Source organism: Chlorocebus sabaeus, chromosome 7 (genome assembly GCF_047675955.1).
Source record: "Chlorocebus sabaeus isolate Y175 chromosome 7, mChlSab1.0.hap1, whole genome shotgun sequence".
Taxonomy (NCBI): domain Eukaryota; kingdom Metazoa; phylum Chordata; class Mammalia; order Primates; family Cercopithecidae; genus Chlorocebus; species Chlorocebus sabaeus.
Genome location: NC_132910.1, coordinates 32,505,876 through 32,522,455, shown reverse-complemented (window position 1 = coordinate 32,522,455; position 16,580 = coordinate 32,505,876). Strand labels below are relative to the sequence as shown.

Sequence of the window (16,580 nt, the reverse complement as noted above, 5' to 3'; positions counted from 1 at the left end):
TTATGTGAATTTTTTCTGTGGGTGAGACAAACTGATTATCAGCTATAACTAGGTTAACTTACATCTTGGATTTACTGAGACAGTTCAGATTACACCAGCATATTTAATATTGACACATCATTTCACTCTGAAATATATTCCAGCTTGGATGATAAATTATATGATCATCCTAGCTATGACTTACAGACTAGAATAAGATCCCACAATAATGCGCTCATAGTAGCCTTTATACGCTTGTCATATCATTATAACACTTTGATTGCTTTATTTAACATCTGTCTCCCCACGCTTCTGTAAGCTTCATGAATATAGAAACGTGTAACTTGTTCACTGCGGTTGCAGTGCCAGCCTTTGACATAGTCCTTGGCATATGGGAAGTGCTCACCAGATGGTGGCTGAATACAGGGCACCATCCTTGCAATGAAATATAGTGCCTGAAAGCCAATGGCTTTTTATTTCTTCTTTCTTAATTCATGATTTTAACAAATGCTTAGATTGAATACAGTGCAAGAAGGAGAGTTAAAGTTTGAGTTATATTTCCTATTTTTAAAAGTGATAAAATATGAAATAACCCTGTTGTATGGCAAGAGCTCTAAACAAATGGGAAATGCTATTTGTCACATCTCTATCATTGACCATTGGTACAAATTTCAAAAAAAAGCTCATTAGTTATTGCTCAGACTATAGCATCTGAATTAATGTAAGCTGTTTGAATATCACAGCAACAATGTTGTAGCTGTTTAAACTTGACTTTAGGATTAGTTAGTGGAGAATTTCTAGAGACCTATAGCACCTGTCTCACCTCTATTTAAAAAATAAGATTTGTTTACAGCAATACTGCAGTTAGTTTAATAGCCAGCAAAATAATGCTGAAGTATAGAATAAATAAAAGTAAAACAAAGTAAGAGTGTTTCCTTTTTAACAAAAAATTTCAACTACTGGAAATTAGAAAATTCATAACCATCCTGTTTTATGTCTCACTACTCTTCAGTTGACAAAGGTCAGCCCATAGAACAGGCTAGAAAAGAGTAGAGAATAGATCTGGAGGGGAAAAGGAAAAATACTCTGCACAGTAGATAATATGTGCTTAATAAAGTAAATATAGATTGGTTGTCAAGTAAATGGGTAGAGGCAGTAAGTTGAGACAGCACAATACTGAGGTGGCTCTGCCTTACTAGTTTTAGGTATTTTGAGGTAAACTCACTCCATTCTACTGTGTACCAGGTACTTAAAATGTTACAAAGATGATTAAAGCATGGTCTTTACTTTTAAGAAGGATACTATTTTGTAGTAGGGAAAAGAAGTACCCTAATAATTACAAGTCAAGCTAGATTGTTGGAGATAGAAGCAGGGAAGCATTGGAAGTAATCAAGAAAGTTGGCCTTTCACTGGTGGGGAAAGGGATTATTTTTTTTCAAGGGCATAGGACTGTGTTAGAATTCCCAATGATCACGGACTGGAGACAGAGAGATTAGATCAGGCCCATGAGGAACCTGTGATCCAGGAAGGGTGAGAAAGGTAATGAGATGTTGGCTAATCCTCAGAGAACTACTAAAGTAAGGTAAAACGATTTAGATTTAATTATGAAGGAATGTGAAATGGAGAGAGTTATCTCGAGACAAGAGATACATTTTATTCTCGATTTAAAAGATATATAGCTTAACTTAATTAAGCAAAGTTAAAAGAATCTGCAACCCCTGTAACCTGTTGATACAGTAAACACATCATGTAAGGCTGTTCCCTTCCCACTATCTTCTTAAAAAAATTGTTGTTAAACCTTAAATACAAGGCAGAAAACTATAAAAAATGTTTTCTGTTCTCATTAATAGCTGCTTTGCTTTTATAAACTCAAAGGATCAATTTATATGGCTTTTAATAGCCATTCTACATATTATATCAACTTTAATATCTCGTAAATTATTTTAAAATGATTTATAAAGTCATAAATAACCAGCTAGTGTTTTATGAGCTTAGAAGAATGTCAAGTTGCCTTGGTAACTATCAGCACGGAGCATTTTATTTTATTCTATCTATTTAGAACATTCAACCAAACTGTTGGTACATTTGAAGAGCTGCAAAAATACCTTGAAGGATATGTGGCAAACCTGAACCGTGATGATGAAAAAAGACATGCAAAGTAAGTGGAGGAATGTTTTCCTGAGCTGGAACTGACTTATGGCAGCCGATAAATAAAGAAGGGGACAGAGGGTGTGACTTGCTGTGTGGTAACTTTTAATGTGCCTTCACTAGAAAATTCTGGAGGGTTCTTTTTAATTGTTCTTCCACAAAGACAACACCACTTCCACTAGAATGGATATTATCTAAGTCTATTATAAATAGTCTGCTCCTTTATTTTGGGTAATGAGTAGGAACGTTAGGGAGAAATGTTCTAATCCAGGGACTTACAAAAGGGATATTTTATGTTGCCTGGTGACTTAGCTCAAAAAGACATTAATATTTGATTAGAGGTAAAGAGCAGGGTTATACTTAGAATTTTTTCAAAATATAAAGAAAGTATTGCCCAGGGATATGTGGAGGAGGGGGTTGGGTAGGTCTCTAAATGTAGTGATAGTGATTCATTTTTTTTATGTACTAGAAAACTCTACTTTGTTAAATGAAAATTATTTGAAAATTGTTTGCTGAAACATTTTTTTAGAGTGAATGCTTAAGCATATGTTCACTAGATAATGCTATCAAAGCCATATAGTCAAAATTCTTAGAAAACTTAAATTTGAATTAAATTAGAAGATTAAATCAGTACTTCACATATGTTTTTGCAATTTTTATGCTGAAGGCCTTTTGTGGTAATAATTTATGAATATGTAACCCAGAGCAGTAAACCTTATTAAAAGAGAAAAAAATGGGTATTTCCAAACAACCATACTTAGACATAAAGTAAGAAATGTACTTTTCATATTTCACAAAGCAGTTATTTTGGTTCAGCCATGCAAAGCTTCAAGATCTGATAAAACTAGCAAAATGTGGGAAAGATTGTCAGTGTGGCATTCTCCTGTACATGCAGCAAAGGAAGTGGCCGCCTTGTTTTATTCCCTTTCATTGACTGCTTTTCATGGTGGTTTTTTAACAGCTTTTTTGAGGTATATGTATTTTTAATTTAAAAAAATTTCCACACTGAGAAGGAACTTAAGAGGTACATTTTAAATACCACAAACTATACCCATTTTACCTCTCATTGATTCAATTTGGCATTTGTCTGTTCCCTGGTGTGTGTGTATGTGTATGTGTATGTGTATGTGTATGTGTATGTATGTGTGAGTTTTATGTTTATATATTCTATTGTTTTCTCCCTGCATGGGACTGAATCTGATCCATAGAAGTTGAGATAGCCTTTGTGGCAACTATAAATCATAGTTACAGCAGAAATCAGACTGTCGTAGGAGTGAAATTTATGTATGGCATGACACCTTTTGATTATGGGTGTGTGTGTGTGTAAAGTTTCACTTCTCTTGTACAGGCGGTCCATGTCTAACTGGAAGCTGTCCAAAGCACTCTCTCTGGAAATGATTCAGCTGAAGGAGAAGGTGGCCAGATTTTCCTCATCATCCCCATTCCAGAACCTTGAGATTATTGCAACACTGGGCGTTGGTGGGTTCGGAAGAGTTGAGCTTGTAAGGGGTTTACGTTTCAAGCATCTGAGAGAAGCCTTTTGACTTTTTTTTTTTGTTTTATATTCCAGCATATCTTGGAGGAATATATGAATTGTTACTGCTATCTTAAATGTTGCTTTGAACCAAAATTGAGAAAGTAAACTTTTCACTCTGTAAATTGTATAGTAGCAGGTCTGTGCTAGTAAGTAACTTGTAATAATCAACTGCTATTTCAAGCTTACATCACATCTTTTGTGAATTTTCTTCTCAATAATTATCAATGTACCAAGTAAGCACTTCCAAAAGGAAACATAAAATAATGTATTTTCTAACAGCAAATGTGTGTCTATATACATTCATGACACTTTTAGTCTCTATACACTAAAAAAAAGAAGAATGTGTCAAGTGAAAATGCCATAGAAATGAAATATTCAATGTTATAGTTACATTCTTTAAACAACTCCAGTACCATGTCTGTATTTCACTTTCATTATCTTATTTTTGGGTTGCTCAAAATTTCATATTGTGAGAAAAGACAAGAAGATGAATGCAAGGGAATATTTGAAGAGCAGCCTTCTGTAGTGTTGATCAGGATATCTTGGAACTTACAGCCTGATTTCAGTTGTGCCTTCCACATCACCCCCTCTCTGAGCTATCAGCTTCCAAGGAGTAGCAAAAGTGGTACTGTCAGAACAAGTTTTCTAAGGAAACTGTGGAATAGAGATCTGTGGCCTTACTGGGTACAGATGGCTCTGAGGCCTTGTCAATTACCAAGTCCTTCTTTGCCCATCAGATTTTTAAGGATTCACCATAACTTATCTTCTGGGAACTCTGCTGACTCGCTGGTCTGCTGGCTGGCCTTGGGCATGAGCAGATTTGAAATGTTGTCAGGAAAGTCTGGACAGTACACTTCACACCCAGTGCTTACTTCATCTCTGATGGGGGTGGGGACAAATGGTTCTTTAGGATACATAATGTATGTAATGTCTCTTTTGCCTTATGGAGAGACAAAGATAATACCTGTCTGCAGTGGTATTTTTCATCAAAGTTTGTGACAAAAGGATTCCATTAACAAAGCTGAGATCTGTTTTCTAATAATAATTGAAGCAGTAAATTCACCATTGATTTGAAAGTCATGGGCAGCACTAATGGCAAACATGAGCAAAATATGGAGTGCAGCCATTTCTGCACAGTCTAGTTACTTGTCTAGCGTGGCTTGCTTATGGAGTTTTAAATCTATCAAAAAGTTATTTTAAAATGTTTATTTCCTTTTAAGGAAATACTTGTTTGTGCATCTAGAGTAGTACTGTTTAATAGAACTGTGCTGAGGGAAGTCCTATATCTGTGCTATTCAATAGGGTAGCCACTAATTAGATGTGACTGTTGAGCTTTTGAGATGTGGCTAGTATAACTCAGGAACTGAATTTTTAGTTTTATTTGATTTAAATTTAAATAACCACATGTGATTTGCAGTTATCATATTGGATGGTACAGATATAGAGCTTGATTTCATATATCTTGCTTTAGGCTGGGTGCAGTGGCTCATGCTTATAATCCCAGCACTTTGGGAAGCCAAGGTGGAAGGATTGCTTGGGCTCAAGAGTTTGAGACTAGCCTGAGCAACATAGTGAGGCACCACCTTTATAAAAAATACAAAAATTAGCTGGGTGTGGTGGTTTACACTTGTAGTCCCAGCTACTCAGGAGGCTGAGATGGGAGGATAGATTGAGCTCAGGAGGTCAAGGCTGCAATGAGCCCTGATTGCACCACTGCACTCTGGGCAACAGAGTGAGACCCTGTCTTAAAATAATAATAATAATAATATGTCTTGCTTTGAAAGCAAAGTGAATAATAAGAAAAAAATGGCAATTCTGGTCAAAGTTTTTTATGTCACGCAATTAAAAATAGAATGGCTATCTAAATGTTAAGTCTAACAGAATTTTATTTTGCTTTAATACAAAAATTTTAGAGCCACATCCCAGATAGATGAACTATTCTAGAAATTATGATGAAAGGGAAGTGTGTACACTTGAATGAAAGTTCTCAAAGGGATAAGTGGTTAACGGCTTCCATATTAATTAAACATGAAACAGTTTTAACTCTCATCAATTAGCATGTTTTAGATAGATACAAGTTAATTTTGAGGTATCTTTCCATTTCTTACATAGGTTAAAGTAAAAAATGAGAATGTCGCTTTTGCTATGAAGTGTATAAGGAAGAAGCACATAGTTGACACCAAGCAGCAGGAGCATGTCTACTCAGAGAAGAGGATCTTAGAGGAGCTGTGCTCTCCATTCATTGTGAAGTAAGTGAGCACTTGGCTTCCAAGGACTTAGGGTTTTCAGGCTCTTTATTTATTTATTTAAGTTATTTTTATTTTTATTTTTAATTTTTGTGGGTACATAATAGGCATATATATTTATGGGATGCATGAAATGTTTTGATACAGGCATGCAATGCATAGTAATTACAGCATGGAAAATTGGGTATCCATCCCCTTGAGCATTTATCCTTTGTGTTATAAACAATCTGCTTATACTATTTTAGTTATTTTACAATGTCCAATTAAACTGTTATTGACTGTGATCTCCCTGTTGTGCTATCAGTTGCTAGATCTTATTCTTTTTTTCTATTTTATTTTGTCCCCATTAACCATCTTCCCTTCCCCACTACATTTTCCAGGCTCTGGTAACCACCGCTCTATTCTCTATCTCCATGAATTCAATTGCTTTGATTTTCAGATCCCACAAATAAGTGAGAACATGTGATGCTTGTCTTTTTATGTCTGGGTTATTTCACTTAACATAACTACCTGCAGTGCCATCCATGTTGTTGCAAATGACAGAATCTCATTTTTTTTGTATGGTTGAGTAGTACTTGGCTCTTCTTTTAAACTTTCCATGCAAGAGGACAGAAAGAAGAGGAGGAGGAGGCCCCACTCTGGATTCTTCATCCAAGTCACAGCAACAGTACTAAAAATGTTAGAAGTTTGAAATCTGGGGTCAGATGTTTTCCAGTTGTTTTTATTCTTAAGTAAACATCACGAAAGTGTGTGTGTATATACATGTGTTTGAGTATGTATATATATGAACATAAAATTATTGAGGAATTGTTTGAACTGGTTATTTTATTCAGATTTAATGCAGAACTGGGGACTAGGGAAGCAAGGATATGTATGAAACTCCTCAGATAGCATCCTGATCTTGAATTTCTGCAGGAGGCAGCATTTGGGCACATGTGGGAAGCCAAGAGGGAATGTGCCCTGGTCCTAGTAGTACCTAGGTACCGAAACAGTCATCTCCTAATAGTTATTCTTTCTGTAGCTGTCACAAGAGTTTGCAGAAGAAATGTTAATTATTATAGGCCACAGCTCTCTATCCTTGTGAATTCAGGGGTAGTGGTGTAAGCCAGTTTATGCTTTCATGTATGTCATAATGCCCCAGAGTGTAGTTTTAGTGATTTCTGGGTAGTGTCCCTGTAATGACTAAAATTTATGATTTTTGATCAAATACTTTAAAAGACTCTTTCTGCCTATCCATCTTTCCAGACTCATTTTTTTTTCCCGAAGATCAACAAAGAAGTTTGAACCCAGGTGGTGCTGCCAATAGAAAGTCATTCAATTACTTTTATATTAATTATGTTCCCAGAATGGATGTCCTTTTAAAATTAATATTTTATTAACAAACTATGATGAGCAGCTTCAGGGCATGGACTAGATTGCACTCATTGTCTTATTTTCAGCTCTTTTGAAAGTGCCTGGCGTGTAGTCAGGCAATAAAATGAAGAATAAATATTAATGACAACATTTACTGAGAAATTAACATATACCAGGTGCTGTTCTAAGCTATATCTGTATGTATAGATAATCAACACATTTATCTCACTGGTCAATTAGAATAAAATGGATATATATATTTTTCAATGAATACATATCAATAATATACATAATAGTATGTAATCCATATAGAGTAAAATGAATATATATGTTCATTGAGAATCAATGAGAAAACAGGTTGCAGAGCTAATAAATGTCTGATCTGGATTTAAGGCTTGGCAGTTTGGTTCAGAGCCCACCCTTTGAACCATTTTACCTGATTGCTGCTTCTATCTGTATATGATATGGCTGCTGTACTGTCTACTTTGGTCTCGGTGTGGTGCTAGGGAGAAAAGGGTGTCTCTTGATGATTAAGACCCCAAAACTGCTTTTACACAATGTTGAAATATGACGCCCTGCCTAGGTTCCGCTTTGGAACTGAGGCTCCCATTCCCCCAGCTTCTAGGAGTGTGGTTGTCAGCTGAGGACTCTAGCTCAGTTCCTCTCTGGGCCTTGGTTTATGTTTTTATTTGGTGAAGAGAACCACCTTGCCTAAGATCATATTCTCTCTTCGGGGACATGCATCCAACAACTGCAGAGCCCCCTTGAAGCTGAGGCTTTTGTCGACACTAAAACATAGCCCAATTCTACTTCCTTCCTCCCCTACAGGTGTTGTTTCCAATTGCACTCCCCACTAATCTGACTGCTTGCAAATCTCAGTCTCAGAGTCTATTTCCAGGGGAATCCAACGTCAATTAACCAACTAGGGGAGTTAAGACATTGACATGAATTACTACTATGCAGGGCAAATCTTAAAGGTGACATATGCAGGGGTCTCTGGGTTTTTGGAAAAAGGAGAGGACATATTTGGTAGGTGGGATAATGAGCTGTTTTGTTTAAAAGATGGCCTTGAAGGTTGGCCCTGAAGAATGGATAAAATTTTTACAGTGAAATTGAGATTAAGAAGTTCAGTCTGTGGTTAGAGAAAGGCCAATCTAAGTAAAGAGATCCACAGGAGCAGAAGCAAGGCAGTAGGGAAATCAAAGAGGATTTGGCAAGAAGCCCAGTGTACTTGTGGGGTATTTATATGGAGATGAAGATCATTGTTCATAATGTTATGATGACAGTTCTAAGCAACTTTAAACAGGTTTTTAAACTAGATTTCTAATAATAACCACGTTTTTATCTGTCTTCACAGATTATATCGTACTTTCAAGGACAATAAGTATGTATACATGCTTCTGGAGGCCTGCTTAGGTGGGGAGCTATGGAGTATATTAAGGGACAGGTAATGAAAAACTTTGTGTACTCACATCTGGTCTAAGGGATGCTATATTTATAATCATTAAAAAAGGCATAGAGGAAATCATTAGGAAATTATTATAAGAAAATATCTCTTGATAAAGTAGTAATAGTGATATTTTTTTAGCTAACGCTACAATAGTGCTGTAACACCACAGAAGGTAATTGTTGTCATCTCTGTTTTAGGAATTAAAGAATCCCAGACTAGAGAGGAGGTGAACTATCCCAGGTTACATGACTAGTATAAAGCAGAGTCAGGGTAAAAACCCAGATATTTCTGATTCCAAATCTCCTAGCAGAAGCAGTGTGATAAACAAAAGGGGGGGTGCGGAGTGGGGAGTGGGTAAGCCCTCACTAAGGGCAGAGCAAGATGCCTGCAAAAATTCAGTTTAACACAAGCAGGTGATTTTCACACAATTAAAGTCACAGATATTTACTAAGCACCACCTATGTTAAAAGCTCCATAGTGCATGGTGGGGGTCAGGAGGAGACGCTCTAGACAGTGTGGATTATTGTAACCAAAAGAGTAAAAGGTAGAAACTTTACCTCCAACGAGTTTAGCGTTTCCTTGGGAGATATGTATACAGTTCTAAAACATTTCCTTTCTTAGTGAGAAAACTAAGTGGTGACAAAGAAGTTGGAAATTTGCAGTTAAATGCCAAATAGTGTTGTAGATGGTGAGCTCCGAGGAGGGGAGAGAGAGAATGTGATGATAGAGGAAGGATTTGAATTAAACTCTAAACATGACCCAAATTTGGAAAGGCAGAGAGGCAGGGCAACTGCTTTAAGACAAAGCAGGGAAGTTGGGGTAGTATTGTGTCTCTTTGTAGATGGTGAACAGAAGAATTTGGGTAGAAGATAAGGACAACAGAAGACATGAGAACGTAGGTTGGCATTAGATTGTGGAGGTTGATGCAAGGTTACAGTCAGACCTGTGCCAGTGTTTTTCAAAGTTGGTCATACATTGCATTCACTGGAAAGCTTTTACAAAGTAAAAATGCCGGGCCCTAATGCCAGAGGTTATGATTCATTTAATCTGGGATGGGGTCCAATAAATGATTTTTTAAATGCTTCTCAGACAATTTTAATGTGCATTTATGGTTGAGAATCACTGACTTAGGCAAGGAAAGAACATTGAGCATCTGAGTAGAAGATGAACGTGTTGTGTCAGGAACTTTTTTTGGACAGATTTGAATGGGGAGAACCTGGAAGCGTTCTTTCATGATATCTGCAAATGCATTCGCCTCTTCTATCTTTGCTTCAGTAGGCAAATTTGTTGAGAAAATCTAAATCATTTTAGGAAAGGGAGTTACTGCTACCTGTTAGGCACTGTGCTTAATCCTGAAAATGCTTTTAAGTATCAAACCTTTTTTACTGATAAGGATTCTGAGCCTCAGAACAGTTAAACAATTTTCTCAAGGATATAGTGAGTGAAAGAAACAGGAGTCAAACCCAGTTTCTGTCACTCCAAAGCCATGTTCGTCTGTGAGATCATGTGGCAAGTCACTACTGCATTAAAAATAATTCAGTCTGTAAAACTACACACAGTGCTGACAGAGGGGACTCTAATAAAAGATCAAGGGGCCCCAAACAGAAAAGACTTATGGTCCCATTTCTGCCAGGGTTACTCTGACGTGCTATGCAAACAGGAAATGAAAATAATCACTTGAGTCATTTTAAAGTCAAGTAATAAGTTGCAAAAGTCTGGTTCAAACTCTCCACTATAGTTGCAGTTTCTTCAGATCTCGTGTTGGGTGTTTAAAGAAAGTCTTAGTTTTTGGATTTTTCTCTTTTACATGTTGATGTATGATTACCAAAAACAGTTGTTGATATTTTAATTTTAGTGAAGTAGTTCTTGTTTGTATCACATATCTCCCTGAATTGCCTTATGATCTACAAACAGCTTAATTCATGGGTAGAATAAAATACATTTTATTGTTGATACCCTGCAAAATATTTATATTGCATAAACCTGCCAATCCAGTAATTGATTTGACACTTAGAATAGCACCAAAGATGTGCATCCAGAGTATTAAGAGGGAAAATGATTTCGTTGCAGAGGCAGCTTTGATGAACCCACCTCCAAATTCTGCGTTGCTTGTGTGACAGAAGCATTTGATTACCTGCATCGACTAGGTATTATCTACAGAGACTTAAAACCAGAAAACTTAATTCTAGATGCTGAGGGTTACCTTAAATTGGTAAGACAACTTTTCTCACTTACAGTCTCATATGAGATATTTCCCCTGGCAACAGTTGTGTTATAGTTGCAATTTTCTTTTTAATTTTGGTGCAGCTGTTATTGTCTCTTTGGGGGTATGGCCTTTGACATTTCCTGACAATACAGGGAGCAGTGTTATGAGTACATTATTTTTGACCTAAGGATTTAGTGTTTAACCATATTCACGACTCCTACAGAAGGTTCACATAATAGAATGCCTTTAAAATTGGATTTTGTCACTATTTTTGTTTAATTTTTAATAATTTTAACTATTTTTTAAATGGATCCTTGCTATAAATAGAGAGTGATATAAGGAGTAAGAAAAGAAGATGATATGATTTCCACCCCAAGATATCCACTGTGTATATATAAAGATAAGATAAACATAGAGACGTTAGTAGTTTCCTTGAAATCTTTCGAGATGATTATAATGGGGCCCCAGGGTTTAACATCACAACCCTGGAGTACAGGCTTCTTGAGGGCAGAGACTTTCCTGGCTGTCCATCTTTGTAATCTTCTGATCCCTAATATGAACTCCTTTGCATGTCACACTAAAGAAAAAATTACTACCAGTCACATAAACTGCTTTCAGTGAGAAACTGTAATAGATTGGACAGTCATAACTGAGGAGAAAGCAAGGCACTTTGGACCTTGGGAAGGAACCCCATTAGAATAGGGAACCCAGGCTTTTACCTGAGTCCATTTTTACTTCAAGGACGTTACACCATCTCTGAACTTAACATTTACAAAGATTAAAGTTTCTCACTTCAGAACTTCCATAAAAGGAAATAAAGATAGCTACAATTTAATGGGCAGTTACTATATTTAAAGCTACTATGCTAAACATTTTACGATTAATCTATTTAACAATCTATAAGATAGGTTAGATAGGTTTCATCACCCACATGTTATAGTTGTAGAATTCAGCCTTATGAATTAAATTTATTATGTGTAAATGCTAAGATATTTTTTCTCGGTGGTAAAGAGTAAAATAAAAGCCCTTTCATGTGAAATCTGGCTAACTTCCAAGAAACACTTTTAATCATTCAAGCTTTATTTTATCCATGAAAGATAGCTTTGAGAACTGGTGAGGTACTAACACAAGACCCCAATCGCTTCTGTTCTTCACAATTCCTTCATTGGTTATGCCTCCTACATCTCTTTACAGAAACTCTTTGGAGTATTGTAAAAGTAAAGCCAACATGAGGAATGCAGACAATTCAGTAGCTCCATCTCTTTTTTCTCATTACTGATTTTTCTTAAAAAGCTGTTTTTTAAAAAACATATTTCAGATGTATAGGCATAGAGCTCAATAAATAACTGCTGTTATGCATTTTACTAATTCACTTACCAATCAGCTAAACAAAGAGTGAGAACTATAGCCTTCAGTGATTAAAAAGTGAATATTAAATATTTCAATTTCTAGCTATGCATTAAACTATATGTCTTGAAATCCTCTCACTACAAAATGTCTACTGGATGAAACATAAAAAGCAGCATTAAATATATGGCTGAGTTTATAAGACAACATGAGAATTCCTCTGGGGTTTGAAACCAAACTTGAGTAGCAATATCTGGTGGAAATCACACATTGAAGCTGCCATCTTACGTGCACCTAGCAATCCTAGGTGGTCTAGAGGTTTGATTTTAGTAGCCGTGCCCTCTGGGAACAGGAGACCAAGCTTTGGACCTATGTAGTGTGGGTAGGTGAATCAGAGAACATTGCATGAAACCAGGAATCACATAGATTAAACTCTTGGAGAAATAGGAAACAAGAAATAAATATCAAATTTGTCATGACAGCTTACATGCAAAGAAACATGCTTTTCTCATTATTGGCTCTTGGTAGAGGAATAGAAACCTATCCCTAAGAGTTCTTGGCCACAGGCTGGTCTTAGTGGAGGTTGGGTGCCCAGTCTTCAAGGATGGAAAAATCTAAGCAAGAATTTAAATGAAATGGATCTATGTTAGTGGCATGCCCAAGTTCCCAAGAATCAATGTATATTCTTTCTGGAAGAATATACTCTTAACTCGGGTACACAAAGAACTACTGGATCTACAGTTCTGGGGAACATAAGCCAACATTAAAAAACACAAATGTATGAGGAAAAAAGCTACTATAGGCATTAGTTTTCAGAAACAAAAAGAGCAGAAGCAGACACATAAATGCCTCATTTATTGGAGTAATCAGATATAGACTATACAGTAAATACATCTAATATGTTTTAAAACTAAGAGAGGGATAAAAAATGAGCAAGGATCAGAAACTTGAAAAAGATCTAACAGGTATGGAAGGAAACTAACAAAGCATCTAACAAGAAATTAAGAGTGTAATGATTGAAATTATATATGCAATGAAAGCTTTCATTAATGGTGGAGTAGCTTGCATTGGACTACCCTCTTGATAAGATTAATCATAACTGAAGGCATTGAAAATAAACAAAGAGTAGATATTCAAGCTTTGTAAAAAGGAAACCATGCTGGGTGAGATCCATATTAAAACAGCTGTTATACAGCTGTTCACTTCAGGACATTCTTCAGTGTATAAGGAATGGGGAATAAACCTTTAGTTAAAATTGTACCTCATGGTAAATTAGTGAGCATTTTTTATCAGGTTGTGAACAGGACAAGAATATCTCCTCGTATCACTTGTATTTAACTTTGTAATAGAGGTCTTAGCAAATTAAGTAAACTAAGAAAGATAAATGAAATCCCCAAAGATTATAAAGGAAGAAGTTACCTGTTTTTATTTGCAATGTGAATTTTTATTTAGAAAAGTGTGAAGATTCTACCAAAGAGGTACTAGAAACAAGAGGTAAGTTAAGTATGATTATAGGTACAAAGTAATATACAAATATAAATTCTGCTTTATATACCAGCAATAAAAATTTATAAGTGAAATAAAATAACCTTCATAACACTAAAAATTATAAAATAATTTTGAGTAAATTTAATATGTAAAAAGTATGAGACCTCTACATTAAAACCAACAAAATATCACTGAAAAAAACTAAATGGCAAGATATACTATGTTCATGGATCAGATAATTCAATATTTGATAAGCTATTCTCCTCAAATTGATCTAAGATTCAGTATTACTGCATTAAAAATTTGAGCAGCCATTTTTAAAGAAATGGAGACATTTATTCTAAAATTTACATAGAAATGTGAAATGATTAGAAGAAACTTTGAAAAAGAACAAAATTAAAGAATGGATACTATAAATATCAAGACTATGAAGCTAGAGTAATCAAGGCAGTATGATATGGGTATAGGAAAAGACAAATAACTCAATCTAATAGAATAAAGTCCAGAAATAAACACGTACAGTCAGCAAAAGAATTGTTTCAAAAAGCATTGCTGAAACAACTGGATATCCATATGTGGAAAAAAATTAACCTAAATCCCACCACAAACCGTATACAAAAATTAATTCTAGATGAATCTTAGACCTGTAAATCACTTAGACATAAACATAGGGTAATATTTTCACAATTTGAGGCAGGCTAATACTTCTTAGAATACAAATATTTGCAATATATATTTACATGACAAAAGTCTTGTATGTAGAATATGTAAAGAACTCCTACAAATCACTAATAAAAAGACAAATCAATTTTTTAAAATGGTCAACATCTTAACTACTTCACAGTAGCTGGCAAGGTGGCCAAATAGGAACAGCTGTGGTCTGCAGCTCAATGCAGAAGGCAGGTGATTTCTGCATTTTCAACTGAGATACCTAGCTCATCTCACTGGTACTGGTTGGACAGTGGGTAAGCTGAAGCAGGGCGGAGCGTCACCTCACCTGGGAACCACAAGGGGTTGGGGAAGTCCCTCCCCTATCCAGGGGAAGCCATGAGGGACTGTGCTGTGAGGAATGATGAATTGCGGCCCCAGACACTAAGCTTTTCCCATGGTCTTCACAATCCACAGACCAGGAGATTCCCTTGGGTCCCTACATCATCAGGGCCCCGAGTTTCAAGCACAAAACTGGGTGGCCATTTGGGCAGACACTGAGCTAGCTGTGGGAGTTTTTTTTTCTCATACACCAGTGGCACTTAGAATGCAAGTGAGACAGAACTATGCACTCCCCTGGAAAGGGAGCCAAGTGGTCTAGCTCAGTGGATCCCACCCCCACAGAGACAAGCAACCTAAGATTCACTGGTTTGAAATTCTCTCTGCCAGCACAGCAGTCTGAAGTCAACCTGGGATGCTCGAGCTTGGTGGGGAAAGGGACATCCACTATTACTGAGGCTTGAGTAGGCAGTTTTACCCTCACGGTGTAAACGAAGCCTCTGGGAAGTTCAAACTTGGTGGAGCCTGCCGCAGCTCAGCAAAACCACTATAGCCAGACTGCCTCTCTAGATTTCCCCTTTCTGGGCAGGGCATCTGTGAAAGAAAGGCAGCAGTCCCAGTGAGGGGTTCATAGATAAAACTCCCATCTCCCTGGAACAGAGCACCTGGGGTAAGGGGTAGCTGTGGGTGCAGCTTCAGCGGACTTAAACATTCCTGCCTGCCGGCTCTGAAGAGAGGAGTGGATCTCCCAGCAGAGAGCTCGAGCTCTGTTAAGGGACAGACTGCCTCCTCAAGTGGGTCCCTGACCCTTTCTCCTCCTGACTGAGAGACACCTCCCAGCAGATATCTCATACAGGAGAGCTCCAGCTGGCATCTGGCAGGTGCTCCTATGGGATGAAGCTTCCAGAGGAAAGAACAGGCAGCAATCTTTGCTGTTCTGTAGCCTCACCTGGTGATACAAAGGCAAACAGGGTCTGGAGTGAACCTCCAGCAAACTCTGGCAGACCTGAAATAGAGGGGCCTGTTAGAAGGAAAACTAACAAAACAAACAGAAAGGAATAGCATCAACATCAACAAAAAGGACTTCCACACAAAAACCCCATCCAAAGGTCACAAACATCTAATACCAAAGGTAGATACATCCATGAAGATGAGGAAAAAACAGCACAAAAAGGCTGAAAATTCCAAAAACCAGAATGCCTCTACTCCTCCAAAAGATCACAATTCCTCACCACCAAGGGAACAAATTGGTGGGGGAATGATTTTGACGAATTGACAGAAGTAGGCTTCAGAAGGTGGATAATAACAAACTCCTCTGAACTAAAGGAGCATGTTTTAACCCAATGCAAAGACTATAAGAACATTGAAAAAAGATTAGAGGAATTGCTAACTGGAGTAACCAGCTTAGAGAAGAGCATATATGACCTTTTGGAGCTGAAAAACAGCACAAGAACTTTGTGAAGCATACACAAATATCAATAGCTGAATCGATCAAGCAGAAGAAAGGATATCACAGATTGAAGATCAACTTAATGAAATAAAGCATGAAGACAAGATTAAAGAAAAAAGAATGAACAAAGACTCCAAAAAATATGGGACTATGTGAAAAGACCAAACCTGAAAGTATCTATACCTGAAAGTATATAGCTGAAAGTGTCACTATACCTGAAAGTGATGGAGAGAATGGAACCAAGTTGGAAAAAACTCTTCAGGGTATTATGTAGGAGAACTTCTCCAACTTACAACAATCAAATTCAAGAAAAACACAGAACACCACAAAGATACTCCTTGAGGAGAGCAACCACAAGACACATAATCAGCAGATTCACCAAGGTTGAA

General features: G+C 36.8%; 1 protein-coding gene across 4 annotated transcripts in view; it reads left to right on the top strand.

Annotated features, from left to right (window-relative positions):
* The window catches only part of PRKG2 (protein kinase cGMP-dependent 2), a 117,078-nt gene that overhangs the window by 60,237 nt on the left and 40,261 nt on the right, over positions 1–16,580 (top strand). For 2 of the 4 annotated variants that reach the window (XM_007999019.3, XM_007999020.3), the window contains exons 10-14: positions 2,039–2,137; positions 3,476–3,629; positions 5,777–5,913; positions 8,621–8,710; positions 10,784–10,925. In XM_007999019.3, the coding sequence (XP_007997210.1) occupies positions 2,039–2,137; positions 3,476–3,629; positions 5,777–5,913; positions 8,621–8,710; positions 10,784–10,925 (622 nt within the window). Of the gene's footprint in view, positions 1–2,038; positions 2,138–3,475; positions 3,630–5,776; positions 5,914–8,620; positions 8,711–10,783; positions 10,926–16,580 lie in introns of those variants that run through there. The other 2 variants (XM_007999023.3, XM_007999024.3) reach the window with 2 other exon arrangements.